Source organism: Sorex araneus, chromosome 1 (assembly GCF_027595985.1).
Source record: "Sorex araneus isolate mSorAra2 chromosome 1, mSorAra2.pri, whole genome shotgun sequence".
NCBI lineage: Eukaryota > Metazoa > Chordata > Mammalia > Eulipotyphla > Soricidae > Sorex > Sorex araneus.
Window position 1 is genome coordinate 13,209,267 of NC_073302.1, and position 15,783 is coordinate 13,225,049.

The 15,783-nt window shown below is 41.5% G+C and overlaps 1 protein-coding gene across 4 annotated transcripts in view; it reads left to right on the forward strand.

Annotated features, from left to right (window-relative positions):
* PSMD5 (proteasome 26S subunit, non-ATPase 5) overlaps positions 1–15,783 on the forward strand; it is a 38,285-nt gene that overhangs the window by 15,283 nt on the left and 7,219 nt on the right. For all 4 annotated transcript variants that reach the window (XM_055118601.1, XM_055118608.1, XM_055118590.1 and 1 more), the window contains exons 6-10: positions 3,953–4,095; positions 5,525–5,716; positions 8,489–8,598; positions 9,847–9,987; positions 11,821–15,185. In XM_055118601.1, the coding sequence (XP_054974576.1) occupies positions 3,953–4,095; positions 5,525–5,716; positions 8,489–8,598; positions 9,847–9,987; positions 11,821–12,078 (844 nt within the window). In that variant the 3' untranslated portion in view covers positions 12,079–15,185. The remainder of the gene's footprint in view (positions 1–3,952; positions 4,096–5,524; positions 5,717–8,488; positions 8,599–9,846; positions 9,988–11,820; positions 15,186–15,783) is intronic.

Consider the following 15,783-nt stretch of genomic DNA (forward strand, 5'->3'; position numbering starts at 1 on the left):
GCAACAAAAACAACCTTTTTTTTCCGTTTTGGGTCACACCCAATGGTGTTCAAGGGTTACTTCTGGCTCTGCACTCAGGAATTACTTCTGGCAGTGCACAGGGGACCATATGGGATGCCAGGAATTGAACCCAGGTCGTCAGTGTGCAAGGCAAACACGCTACCCACTATACTATTGCTCCGACCCAACAAAAACAGCTTTCAAAGATACCATGAGTTAACTAACTTGACTAATACAATGGCTTATATAACTCCTCAAACAAATGTAATTTCCGTCTTTTTGTCCTCTACTCCCTAATTTCCTAAGCTTTAATTTCCTTCTTGATATTCCACAGTTGGTTAATAGATTCTTGCTGTTGATCACTTGTTATGCCTCAAGTATTTTGCTATTAAATTAACAATATGGTTAAATTTCTATATACACAGTTTTGTTTTTTCTTAAGGGATTTTCTGATTTCCACTATTAAAAAAAGGGTTCTTTTTTTATCTTTGGGTCAAACTAGCAGTGTTGGTGCTTGGGAGTCACACCTGACCAAAGGTATTCAGGGGACCAAGTGGTGGTAGGGTTGAACCTGGATCTCTAGCTTATAGAGCATTTGCTCCAGCTGTTGAGCTATCCCTCCAGCCCTGTCCTCCTTTCTTTAAATGTGACTGAATTTGTCAGGTCAGGGGGATGGCTCAGAGGGCTTGAGTGCATGCCTTGAATGCACTGGGCCCTGAGTTCAATCCCAAGTACCACATGCTACCACCTCCCCCACCCCAGCCAACCAGGTTTTCCGATGGTACCAAGTACACTGGGGTGGCTCTGGTGGCCCCTCATGGTACTGTTTGCCATACCCAAGCACTGAACCATCAGGCTCTTACATCCAAGCTGCATATCACCTGGAGTGACAACCTATCCCACTCCCCCCTGCCCTGCCATCCATCCTGAACACTACTACCCTGCCTTGCAAAGTGACTGCATTTATTAATTTCTATGCATAAATTCAATACCGGTTAGGCTGTTTCAAAGCATTTAGGTGTCACTGTTTCAAAACATTCCCGTAAGGACATTAAATTTTGATTTTTCGGTTTTGTTTGGGGGCCACAGTTGGATGTACACAGGGCTTACTCCTGGCTCTGTGCTCAGGGATCAGTCCTAGGGGGCTTGAGGGACCGTGTGGGATGCAAGGGATCAAATCCAGGTCAGCTGTATGCAAGACAAGCACCCTACCTGCTGTACTATCTCCCCAGCCCCATTTTTGTTTGTTCGTTTGTTTTGGGGTCACATCTGGCTGTTTTGTTTTGGGGTCACCATGGCACAGTGCTCACGGACCAGGTTGGCTGCATGGCAAGTGCTTTACCAACTAAGAACATTAATTTCGTTAACTTCTTCTGTAGGATAACATTGGTTTGTCCTTCCTGTCTTGCCATAGGGAACTTAGGTTTATTGGGTTGCTCCCATCAGAGTGTTCCCATCCCTCTGTTTATTTGTAACTTCTTTCTTTGTGCTCTATTGACTTTAACTATTGTTTTTCTCTTCTCCTTAAGTCCTTTGCGTAGTTAATTCAGAGCAATGTCCTTTTTGTATGGGCACAAGAAGACAGTTAATACTATGCTTTTGTAACTTGGGAGTTAATGGACACTCTTATATTTACCTCCTGGGCATCTGTTCTCTAGACTTAAGCCTCAGTTGTCCTAACTTCCTAGCACCCCCAAAAGCAGGGTCCCAATGAGGGACTGGATTGACCCAGGGCAAGCGGTGAGCTATGTGCTACCCTGGCATAGAGATGGGTTTGGCCAAAGTGCCATAATGCTTAACTGTAAGTCAAGAGCATGGCCATGGACAAATTCGGTCATGATCCAAAGAGTAATAACTAGATTCAGACCCTGCTAGGGTTAGGAATGATTAATCTGGCCTGAGCACTGTAGTTTGAGTTTGTGGCAAGATGTTCCCAGGAGAGCTGCCCTATAAGCCTCAATGTATCTTTGTGCTCATACAAAAATAACTAATATTAAGATGTTAATTAAGATGTTAATCAAGTTACTGAACTAAGAAGAGAACACCCCTGGCTGTATTTCTGCCCTTGCACTTGATGGGCAGTCAGGAAGGACCTTCTTTTCTTTTTCTTTTTTCTTTTTGGGTCACACCTGGCGATGCACAGGGGTTACTCCTTGCTCTGCACTCAGGAATCACCCCTGGCGGTGCTCAGGGGACCATATGGGAGCTGCGTGCAACCCGCTGTGCTATTGCTCCAGCCCAGGAAGGACTTTCTTATGTTGATTTGCTACCGGACTGGGTGTAGCATTGGCCCAGAGTGCTAGGGTGGAGAGATGAGGCATGGAGAGAGGAGAGAGTTGGAGGAGATGAGAGAGAGAGCAGGGCAGCTAGATGGAGTACAGAGAGACTAGTGAGGGGGACAGAGGGAAAAGAATGTAGAGGAAGGCTACAGGAGTAGGCATGTGGAGATAGAGATCCCAGGCTGCGGGATGGAGCTCGGAGAGATCAGTGGGAGAGACAGGAGGAGACGGGAATGAGGGGCAGTGTGAGACTAGAATGGGGGGCTTAGAGAGACTGGTACGGGTGCGTGGGGAGAATGGAATAAATTGCAACTGATCAACCAACCAGCATGGACCTCATTTCCTCCTCCATCTGCCCCATGGCTTGGGCTGCCCTGGCTGAGCGAGCAGCCTGAGACCATATCAACCCCGGGTGGCAAGGGGGAGAGCCATCAGGTTCCCCTGGCCGCCCCCGAAGATTACACATTCTTCTCTCTCTCTTTTTTTTTTTTGTGGTGCCAGGAGTTAGACATGCAAGCAAGTATGCAAGACATGCCCTTTGTTGCTGAATCACATTCTTTGGCCCTTTTTTTCTTAGACTTATATAAAATTTTGAAACAAAATAAGCCTACAGATATTAATAGCACTGTAGCACTGTTGTCCTGTTGTTCATCGATTTGCTCGAGCGGGCACCACTGTGAGACTCCATTGTGAGACTTGTTACTGTTTTTGGCATATCATACACACCACGGGTAGCTTGCCAGGCTCTGTCCGCTGTGCGGGTGAGATACTCTCAGTAGCTTGCCAGGCTCTCCAAGAGGAACAGAGGAATCGAACCCGGGTCGGCCGCATGGAAGGCAAACACCCTACCAGCTGAGCTATCGCTCCAGTCCACCAGATACTAATAATAGGTTAAAATACCTTAAGGTCAACTATAAAAAGTTTTTATCTCAGTTGTTTGGCAAATTTTTTATTATAGTTTTATTGTTAGATACCAAAATATTGTTAGCATTAGTTTTTTAATATTAATGTTTTTAATGTGTGGTAATTGTAGCATAATTATGACAGGAAATATTTGTGTGTCTTGCTGACGTATGGAAGGGTAAATGTACAGTCATTGGAATTTACCTTAAAATAATTTATTAAAAATGGGGAGGAAGGAGATGATATAAGTAAGGCAAAATCTTGACAACTACATAATCAGGATTAAGGTATATGGGAACTTTGCTATTCTCCTTTGCGTATATCTGACATTTCAAAGCTTAAGACAATCACTTAGGAAAGTATCTGTATCATAATGGAAACAACAGTCAAGATTTAAATTTAAAGGTTTCCTTGTGATAGTGCATGACTGTGGACCAGTCACTGCAGTTTTCTCATCTTGTATTTTTTTTTTTGCTTTTTGGGTCACAGCCAGCGATGCACAGGGTTTACTCCTGGCTCTGCGCTCAGGAATTACTCCTGACAGTGCTCAGGGGACCATATGGGATGCTGGGAATCGAACCCACGTCAGCCACGTGCACGGCAAATGCCCTACCCACTGTACTGTTGCTCCAGCCTCCTCATCTATATTCTTATCTGAAAGATAAAGCCAGGTTTATTGACCTTTCATAGTTGATGGGAAGAAATGAAATAATGCATATGACAGTATTTTATAAAATATTTTCATCTAATAGAAATCTTTGGTATTTCAGAGCCACATGTATAGAAATGGTGACATCACTGGCTTATACTCTCCATGGACGACAATACCTTGCTCAAGAGGGAGTAATTGATCAGATTTCTAATATAATTGTTGGGGCAGAAGCAGACCCTTTCTCTAGCTTCTATTTGCCAGGTAAGAAATATTCATCCCTCTGTGAGTGATGGAACTTGTTTTATTTTTGTGATAGGTCATGGGTTGTTTCCTTTCTACCTGTTTGTCTTTGAAGTTCTATTTATTAATTATGCTTGTGTTTATTTTGGATTATGCCTAGTGGTACTCAGGGGTTACTCCCAGTACTTGGGGACTCCCAGTAATGCAGGGGAATCAGTTGTGCAAGAGGTATATTGGGGGTCTCTCATGCAAAACATGTGCTCTAGCTTTGAGCCATCTCTCTATCCCTGTAGGTGATTCCCTGTAGAGTAATGGCTCTTGGGAGCAGGGATGTGACTCAGTGGAATAGCAGGTACCTTTGAGCCATGTGCTATTGATTTCCAGAAATAGTGTCCCTAGTTAAGAGCATAAGGGCACTTTCCTTTGAACCTCAGTCAAAAGAAATGTAAGTAAAAATAAGGAACTACATATACAGTATAGTTCAGAGATTTGTCAGATGTTGTGAGTTGGAACCTTTCATACAGGTTTTACTTAAGCCTATATGAAAGGCTTTTGTTTTAGGACTTGATTGATTAGTTCTCTTTGACTCCTTTCAGCAATTGGAAACGTACTCCTTCCTCAGGTAGCCTACTTAATTTTACTCTTAAAAAAAAAACCTTTGGAACTGGAGAGATTGTACAGGAGCTAAGATGCTTGCCTTATAATGCAGCTGACCCTGGTTTGATCCCATCTCTACATACAGTCCCTCAAACACTCCTGAGCACAAAACCAGCAATAACTCTTTTTTTTTTTTTCTTTTTGGGTCACGCCTGGCGATGCACAGGGGTTACTCCTGGCTTTGCACTCAGGAATTACCCCTGGTGGTGCTAGGGGACCATATGGGATGCTGGGAGTCAGCCACTTGCAAGGCAAACGCCCTACCCGCTGTGCTATTGCTCCAGCCCCAAACCAGCAATAACTCTTGAGCATCTCCAGGTGTGACCCAGCATCTATCCCTCCCCTCCGCCCTCCTTTTTTTGTGTTTGTTTTTTGTTTTTGTTTGTTTTGGTTTTGGTTTTATTTGGTTGTAGCTTACTGGTAGAATGCCATAGATTTGATCCCTGGTACTGGGAAAACAAACATAAGTCCTCCTAATAACAATTTTAAATTTGTCTTCCTATAATCTGTATCCACTGGTCCTTATTCTTTGTTCTCACTCTTGCATAGGACAGCAGTATTTGTATCTGCTGTGTTGACATGGGGTTTCTTGATTGCTTCACATGATTAAATCCTTCACAATCTCCTTACCAACTTCCAGATGTTCAGGCAGCACAATATTCAACCTTTTTCTTCTCTCTTGCCTATAATTGATTAGTGATTAGTGGAGCTCTGAAAATATAGGGCCCACAGTTTTTGTTTCCTTTGTTGTTTATTAAAGGGTTTTTTGTTTGTTTTTAATGAATGTCTTTAGGATTTGTGAAGTTTTTTGGAAACCTAGCTATCATGGATAGTCCTCAACAGATATGTGAGCGTTACCCTGTTTTTGTGGAAAAAGTCTTTGAAATGACAGAGAGTCAGGACCCCACCATGATTGGAGTAGCAGTGGACACAGTTGGAATCCTGGGATCTAATGTTGAAGGAAAGCAGGTTTTACATAAAACAGGTTAGTATGATTGTTCGACTTTCTTTAGAAATACCTCGACTAGGGGCTGGAGAGATAGCACAGCGGGTAGGGCGTTTGCCTTGCACGCGGCCGACCCGGGTTCAAATCCCAGCATCCCATATGGTCCCCTGAGCACGGCCAGGGGTAATTCCTGAGTGCAGAGCCAGGAGTAACCCCTGTGGATAGCCAGGTGTGACCCAAAAAGCCAAAAAAAAAAAAAAAAAAAAAGAAATACCTCGACTATTAACAAGGATCAAATGTATTGATTTGCTGTTATATTAACCGTATTGTAGAACTATTACAGTTGATAATTTGTTATAGTAATGTTGGGCACATCCATAAGACTCCTAATTTACTGTACTGTAATTTTTTTTTTAATTTTACCTACTTTTTATCTGTATATTGTCATGAGTATTATTTGTGGCACAGAGACCACAGTCTAGAGTTAGAAATCCTGGGTTCGTTTCTCAGTTCTAAGGCTTAAACTTCATTTACTCACTTTTCCTCTCTAGGGTTTATTTTTTGCTTATGTGAAAATAGCAGACTAACTGTTGTAATGAATATTTAATAAAAGGACATGTTATATGTTTATAATGTTAAGGTTAATCATTATAATATTTTATGTAAAGAATGATACTTCTGTGATATGCTCATGCTCTGACTTTTGTTCATGATGAGGCACTTCCTAAGGGCTCACTCACCCAGCTGTGGACAGTGCTGAGTGTCCTCTAGGGCCATATCCAGAATGCTTGGGAGCCGCTTAGGGCCATACCTGGTGATGCTTGAGTTGGGAGATCTTGTGTTGCTGTGGCTTAAACCAGGGTGAAGCACATGTGAGGCACAGCACTATGAATCCTGTGACTCTAAGCCAAAAACAAAATGCAGCACCGGTAATCCCTTGTTGGAGCATATGTTGAAAATTGATACTTTATTTTCTATCACAACTATTAATGTTGTATATACACTCTTAGTGACATATTTTGTTTTGTTTTATTTAATTTTTTTTGCTTTTTGGGTCATACCCGGCAATGCACAGGGGTTACTCCTGGCTCTACACACAGCAATTACTCTTGGCAGTGCTCAGGGGACCAAATGGGATGCTGGGAATTGAACCCGGGTCCACCGCGTGCAAGGCAAACTCCCTACCCACTGTGCTATCACTCTAGCCCCAGTGACATATTTTATAGGCCTGCAGTGAGAATTGTTATCATTTATTTTTTTATTGTGGGGCTACTCCTGACTGTGTTCAGGCTTCCTGGCTCTATGCTCAGGGATCACTTCTGCTGGATCTTGGGAGACCAGGTGTGGTGCCAGGGATCCAACCCATGGGCTGCATGCAAGGCAAGTGCCCTAATCCTCTCTACTATCTCTCCAGCCTCAAGGAATTGTCATTCCCATTTTACAACTAACGTAGCTGAAATTTAGAGAAGTTAAGAATGTATCCTAGGGTCAGAGAGATTGATCCAAGGGCTGAGTGCATATGTTCCATGCAAGTGGTCAGGTTCAATCCCTGGCACTGCATGGTCTCCTGAGCAGGTTGGGAGCAACCCCAAGCACAGATCCGAGAGTAGCCCCTTGAGCACCACAAGGTATAGCCCTTCCAAAATGAAGATCATACCGATGTGGCTAAGATCATACAGACTGTGAGGCAGCTGCTATTCTTCCTTTGATTCCAGTTCCTCTACACTTTGCATTAGATGTGCTCTCGTGGAGCCTGTCACTTGGACTCTTGTCTGCATGTTTTTTGTGTTGTTTGAGGTTGGTAGAGGTCACAGTATGCACTGTACTGTAGCACTTCTGCCCCGTTGTTCATCGATTTGCTCAAGCGGGTGCCAGTAACATCTCCATTGTGAGACTTGTTACTGTTTTTGGCATATCGAATCCACCATGGGTAGCTTGCCAGGCTCTGCTGTGCAGGTGGGATACTCTCGGTAGCTTGCTGGGCTCTCTGAGAGGGACGGAGGAATTGAACCCAGATTGGCCGCTTGCAAGGCAAACGCCCTACCTGCTGTGCTATTGCTCCAGTCCAGAGGTCACAGTATATGAAAACATAATCTTAAAAACCTCAGTTTGCTTCATATCCTTAGGATAGTGTTTATTAGAATAAACAATAAGTGTAGGCAAGGGTATGGAGAAATCCTATACGTATCTACTAGGACTGTAAAATGGTATATCCACTATTGAAAACAGTTTGGTGACTCCTCAAAAGCTTAAACATAGAATTACTGTATGATGCAGCAATTACTTTTCTGTATATACCCCAAAGAATTAAAAGCAGGGACTCAGATATTTGTACTCCTGTGTTCATAACAGCAATATTCATAGTAGCCCCTAAGGGTGAAAATCACATATTCATTGACAGATGCAAATATTGTATATAATGTACAATTGAATTAAGCCTTAAAAAGGAAGGAAATTGTCATATATGCTACAGTGTGGAGAAACTTTGGAGATGTGCTGTATGAAATAAGCCATACGCAAAAGGACAAATATTGTATGATTCCACATATATGAGGTACCAAATCAAATACATAAAGGCAGAACTAGAATAATGGTTGTTAAAGGGAAGGGGCTCGAGTATAATGGGGGGGTTAGTGTATTAGACTTAAGGTTTGAGATGATAGAAAAGTTCCAGAACTATATAGTGGTAATGGTTGCATAACAGTGTGAATGTATTAATGGCATTGAACTATATGCTTAAGATGTTTGATTTTATGTTTTATATATATGTTTCCCCCATAATTAAGAAAAAAAAATCATTGTCCTTCAAAGGAACTCGCTTTGAACGCTTGCTCATGAAAATAGGATATCAAGCAAAGAATGCCTCGACAGAGCTCAAAATTAGGTGTTTGGATGCAATTTCATCTCTTCTTTATTTACCAGTAAGTAATTGGGAAATTAGTGAAGTTCAGTGGGATGAATTTGAAGAATAAAATTGCCAACATAATACAAACTTATTATAAATGGTGGCCAAATAAATGCCATTGTTCTTTGTAAAAGAAGATAATTCTCATTGTAGGGTTAATGACATGGTGGATGGAGGCCATGGGGCTACAACTAACAGTATTGGCTTTGTGCTCAGTGCTCAGGAGTAACCCCTAACAGTGCTAGAAGAACCATATGTGGTCCTAGGGATTTGAGTTGGGATTGCACAGCAAGGCAAGTGCCTTAACTCCTGTATTCTCTCCCCCATGGCCCCTCGGGACATGTTGTTTTTGTTTTGGGGCCACAGTTGGCTGTGTTCAGGACTGCTCTTAGTTCTGTGTTCTGAGATAATGCCAGGTGGTGCTCAGGGGACCATATGGAGTGCTGGAGATTGAACCTGGGTCAATTGTGTACAAGGCAAATGCCCTACCCACTGAACTATTGCTCTGGCCCTCTAGTAACACTTTTATTTATTTATTTGTTTATTTAATTTTTTTGCTTTTTTGGGTCACACCTGGCGATGCACAGAGGTTACTCCTGGCTTTACATTCAGGAATTACTCCTGGCGGTACTCAGGGGACCATATGGGATGCTGGGAATCGAACCTGGGTCGGCCGCGTGCAAGGCAAATACCCTACCCGCTATGCTATCACTCCAGCCCCTCTAGTAACACTTTTAAAGCTAATATGGAATCATAGAATATTAGACTATTCTATGCGGCCACTCGACACATCATCATAAAGGGATATATGCCTCTCGAAGAGCCCAGCAAGCTACTGAGAGTATCCCGATCACACGGTAGAGCCTGGCAAGCTCCCTGTGGCGTATTTAGTATGCCAAATACAGTAACAATAACAGGTCTCATTTCCCTGACCCTGAAAAGAGCCTCCAATTGTTGGGGGAAACGAGTAAGGAGAGGCTGCTAAAATCTCAGGGCTGGGACGAATGGAGACGTTACTGGCACCCACTTGAGTAAATCGATGAACAACGGGATGACAGTGATATAGAATATTTGAATTGAAGAGAGAACCTCAGAGATAGTTTCATCCATCCCATCAAAAAACAAAATTGGGCAATTGTGTAGTAGATTTGGGAAGAGTGATCCAGACTTAGCAGAGATTACTCAAAATGAATAATAGGGTGCCATCAGAACCCAGGTTTCTTGACTTTCAAATGTCTTGAGGTTTTCTTTTTCTTTCCTATAGCCTGAGCAGGAGACTGAAGACCTCCTGAGGATGACAGAATCCTGGTTTTCTTCTTTATCTCGGGACTCACTGGAGCTCTTCCGGGGCATCAGTAATCAGCCCTTCTCTGAACTACGCTGTGCAGCCCTAAAAGTGTTCACGGTAAGGTGGGTGTGTGTGTGTGGGGGGGGAGGGTCGCAGGGTTGGAAGTGGGAACACTGTATTCCTGAAACCTTATTATGAACAACTTGATAAATCAGTGTGTCTCCACAAAAACTAGATTCAAAAATTTATTTATTTATATATTTATTTATTCATTTATTCATTTATTTATTAAGTGTTCCCAGTGAGTATGCTCTTTCAGGAATTCAGCCACTTGAATGCACAAGCATTTACAGTAAGCCAGTCCCTGTGCCTTGCACTGGGATCTACAAGTACACTGTCTAGTATAGTTTCTGTGCTCTGGTACCTTAGGGGAGATTAATGTGTAATGACAGACAGATGTATAAACAGCCTGTTTCTGTAAAGAATTGTTCATGTTATAGCAGAGGCTGAAACAGATTCTGTGGCTTTAGAGGTTATTTCCAGATTCCTTCTCTACCATAACACTCTAGCCTAACAAATTGCTTTTTTATCTCTAGACCTTTCTGGTACCCACTCTATTCATTTTGCTTTTTAACCTCTTACTCATTTTTCAAAGACTAAATCAGGTATCTTTCAAACAGTCTTTGACCAAACCCACTGGTTGAATGAAGTCTATTAAATTCATTTAATAGACATTGCTGAACTTATTTTGAGGTCTATACCAGGGATATATGGGCTGGAGCGATAGCACAGCAGATAGGGCATTTGCTTTGCACGCGGTCGACCTGGGTTGATTCCTTTGTCCCTCTCGGAGAGCCCGGCAAGCTACCGAGAGTATCCCACGCGCACGGCAGAGCCTGGCATGCTGCCCATGGCATAATCGATATGCCAAAAACAATAACAACAAGTCTCACGATGGAGACATTACTGATGCCCACTTGAGCAAATCGATGAGCAATGGGATGACAGTGACTAGGGATATGACAGCAAATCAAATATGCAAAGAACTTCCTTTCATGTAGTTTACTATCTGATGAGGTACCAACACAGTAAAGATAATTGTGAAGTAATAACACTATTACAGTTGTGGTAAGGATTACATTTGTGTTCTAATTTATGTTGAAAATGTGTATTTATTGAAGCTGTCATATCGGCTAAATCATTTCCTAAAGTTAGGAACAATATTAGATGTATCTTTAGTGATTGGAATGGGTTATTGTGGGTAGGGACACACTTTGTGGTGTTCAGGGCTTACTCGTGCCTCTGTGCTCTGGGATCACTTCTGGCAGTGTCTGAAGGACTGTATGTGGTGTTGAGGATCAAGCCAGGATTGGCTCAGTGCATGGCAAGTACTTTAACCCCCTGCCTTGGGATGGTCATTTTATTTCAGCCAGCCTGTCATCCTTACCCATTGTTAATTTGATATATCCTGACCTTAAATCTTAAGAGTTCTTATTTAAATGTAGATTCTGGCCCTTCAAGTTAATTTTTCATTGCTACATACCATAATTTACTTATCTATGCTCCTATTAGATATTTATGTCATCATTCACAGTGATAAACATTATTGTATACAAAGCTTTTTAAATTTTAGATTTTGTTTCTTTTTGGACTACACAGCAGTGCTCAGGGCTTATTCCTGGCTCTGCACTCAAGGATCACGTCTGTTGGGGAATGAGAGTCATGTGTGGTGCTGGATATCAAATCCGGGTAGGCCTATGCGAGGCAAATGCCCTACCCACTGTACTGTCGCTCTGGCCCCATATTTTAGATTTTGTTAAATTAGATTCCCAAGAGGGGACTAACTTTTATAAAACAAAAGGTTTATGTTGCTAAAGTTCAAAGAATTGTGTTATCCCAGTAACATTATTTCTTAGGACTCAGTTATGTGCTTTTTCTCTTCCTTTTCAGGCCATAGCGAACCAACCCTGGGCTCAAAAACTTATGATTAACAGTCCGGGTTTTGTTGAATATGTGATGGACCGATCTGTGGAGCGTGACAAAGCTTCAAAGGATGCAAAATATGAACTGGTGAAAGCACTTGCCAATTCCAAGACCATTGCAGAAATCTTTGGGAATCCAAACTACTTGAGGCTCCGAACTTACCTGAACGAAGGCCCATACTATGTGAAACCTGTATCTGTGACGGCAGTGGAAGGAGCTGAATGATTTCTTCTGGAGCCTTGACCATTTTTAACTCATACTTCCAAGGCACTTTACTCCATGTGTTTCACAAAACAACTTCCTTCCCTGAAGACTGTCTAATATAATTTAATTACCAGCTTTTTTTTCTACAGTAGAAATACAACATACAACCAGGAAAGCAAACAAAATTTGCTTACGATTGACCTAGATATTTCCCAGATTCCTTTGACTGCCTTAATCTTTGTAGAAAGAAAGCTTTACTCTCCTCAAAAAATTTCTATGGACTTATTCAGTCTTATTTAAAAGTTAATTTTAAATAAAATGGAACCAAATTGAGTCTGAATTTTCCTCACCTATTTTCTTTTCTATTCTTTCTTTTGGTTTTGTTTTGTTGCTGTGTGGCATTGAACCCCAAGTCTCAACACACGTAAGGCAAGTATTCTACTGGTGAGCTACATCCCTAACCCTTTTTTTTCTTACTGTTCCTATTTTCTAATTTCACGTTCACTTCCTAATTTCACTTTCAGTGTCTTGGATTTATGCTCATTGAGAATAAATACTTTTAATAAGTTCTTCTGAATTTTTTCAGTTTTTTTCCCTTTGACAAATAGTAAATATCTTTTTTAAAATTAGTTTTTTTTTTTTATGCTGCTGCTACTTATCAGTCAAGATGAGCAATAACTTGTTAGACCAGAAAGGCAGTTGGTTGTGTATTGGCAGTCACTGTTGAATTTGGTTTTTGATTTTTCAGATCAATATTGAGTGGATGAAGTGAGGATACTGATTCCTAATAACTTTTGGGGGGGATGGGGTGGGCTACACCCTGTGGTGCTCAGGGCCTACTGGCTTTATGCTCAGGGATCACCCCTGGCAGGACTTGGGAAACCCTATGTGGTGTCAGGTTGGCCACATGCAAATCAAGCACCCTTGACCCCTTACTCCTAGTAACTCAAATCAGGATAGAGGGGCTACTACGGGTAAATCAGAATACTATCTCATTGTTCCAACAAACCATCTGCTTATTTTACATTGGCCAAAGAAGAAATCCCGCCTGTTTCCCAGCATCCTGTGCTCTAAATGGCAAGGTCATTACCTGTCCAGAGGTTTCTGCCCAGGCATGCAGACTTCAGAATCTTTGGACAAGTATCTTACTTAAGCCATGGTGACACCGATCATCTTCCCTGCTCTGTAGCAAAATGATTCTTCACTGTCTAGAATTCTTATGTCCCTGAATTCATCTTCTCTCTTGGCATTTCTGGTCACTATCCATTCTGGGGTTCCTGTATCTCCTTTTTACTTGCATGTTTCCGAATTGACCATTTCCCTATTACTAGTATGCTAATTAGGCTATGGCCAGGTCTGGGAACATTCTGGTTTTTGTTTGTTTTGACTTTGGGCCATACTCAACAGTACTTGGGGGTCACTCTGGGGGACCATGCAGTGCCAGGTCAAGCCCATGACGCCAATATACCAAGCATTAGCCTCAGTTCCCTTAGCCATGTCCTTGGCCCATTCCCATCTTCTTAAGGTAATTTTTAATATTCTCATGATGTTGATTTTATTTACTTAATATCAGTGTTCAAAGAATTATCCTCTTTCCTGTTGATGATCTACATATGTATTCTGGATTTGTGCCAGAAACTTTATTTTTTAAGTAAAATGTGCAAGTTATTTTGTATTTAATAAATTCACTGATGTTTATTAACGTGGTTGGCTTTGGAAGAATTTTGTTTTATCCTAAATGTTAAGTTCATCTCACTTAATTTTACATTTCTCTTTTGCAGGTGCAGAAACCGAGGCATAGCAAGTGACTAAAAGTAGAGGAAATTAGGCCAAAGGAAATTAGTGTATAAGACAAGAGAAACAAAAAGAAGAAAATTGGGACTGGAGAGATAGTTCAGGGATTAAGATGCTTGCTTATAGCTTATCCAGGTTTGGTCCCTGGTACCACATAGTCGCCCTGAGTTCTGTCTGGAGTGATTACTGAGCACAACTGGATGTGACCCCAAACAAGAAGAGGATTACTGTATAGTAAAGTACAATAATAGAGGGAAAGATAAAACACCGAATTTATTTATTTTTGATTTGGGATCACACCCAGCTGTGTTCGCTCTGTGATCTCAATTGTTCCTGGTGGGCTTGGAGCGCCCTATGGAATGACAGGGATCAAACCTGGATATGCAAGGCAAGCACCTTACCTACTGTATTATCTATCTCCCACCCCCAAACACCTATTTTAGTCTCAAGGAAAGAATCCCCTGAATCCTCACAACCCTGTATAATCTACTGAAGAGAATTAAGGGGAGTAGCAAAGGTACTGATACCAAATCAAAAGCATTTGGAGTGGTACTGTGACCCAGGTCCAGAATTGAAAGGGAATTGAAAAGGGAAAAATTGCAAGATTCTCTAGTGTTACTGATAAAATTACTCAACATCTACTTCATGAGAGGCAGTTTTCTGCATTTTTATTATTTTATCAAAACACACAAACACATAACCATGCAAAATACTTTGCAGAAAAAAAGACACTAAAGTTTAGTCTCGCAGTTCAGTATCTTGTTCAGATCACAGCCCAGAGCCAGAGCATACACCTGGGTTTCTGAGGGTTAGTAGGCACATGTGTTTCTCTTCTGTTACTTAGTATATTTTAGGGATAAGAGCAGTTACTGTATCAGACTTTGTTCTAAAAGCTTTCCATGTATAAACTTGGAAAATTGCTATCCTCTCACTTCCCCTATTAAGTACTAATACTACCCTGTAGGAGTGAGACAGACACAGCAAAGTTAAGGAGCCCTCACAGTTACACTGTAGGATTTAGAACATGTGTCCATAAATACTGCCTCTTGCATTTACTGAATACTTATTGTAGTCCAAATCCAGTGGTAAACCTTTAACATCTCATTTATATAATCCCAATGAAAATTTTGTTTATAAACAGTCTAGTAACATAATCAAAATTATGGTTTATGTATCATGACAGATTTTCAAGGTGTACTGCTAAGAAGCCGAGGCTGAGGACTACTAATGGAGCATCTAACCATTATACAAGGATATCAAAGCATATTGTGGATTAAGTTGAAGCCCCCAGAAGCTATGTTAAAATCCTAATCCTCAGCACCTGCAAATAATTTGTAAGTTTTTGCTGGTGTCTCAAGTTATGGTCAAATCAATAGAGTAGATCTTATTTCAATGACAGGTGCCCTTAGAACAGGGAAATTTGGAAAAGAGGTATTGTGTATTCAAACTTTTTTGAATACACAATACCTCTTTTCCAAATTTGAGTTTGAGTTTGAAGCCACAGTGCTCTCTCCCCACCTGCATTCGGTGGTCTCAGGCCGCTTTCCATATCTCGGACGGCCGATGGCAATGGGTGGTCAAAGGAGGAAATAAGGGCCAAGCTTGTTGGTGATCAGTTACAGTTAATTCCAATCTCATCTCCCTCTGCCTCCTTCCAGTCTCACACACTCCATTATCCCTCCTCTATCCCTCTCAATTCTCATCCTCATCCCCACTCTTACAGCCTTAGTTCTATTCCCAAATCAGGAGGGGTTGGGGTAGCAATTACGCATAGGTGTAGTCATACAATCAATAGATGTAAAGTCCTTCCCTCAGGGGAAGCTTCTTCTAGGACAAATATTCATCCAGCAAGATGACCCGCCTAAGGGCAAAATACCATCTATGGGTGCATTTCTCCTTAGTCCAACAACCATTTAAACATTCTTCATAATT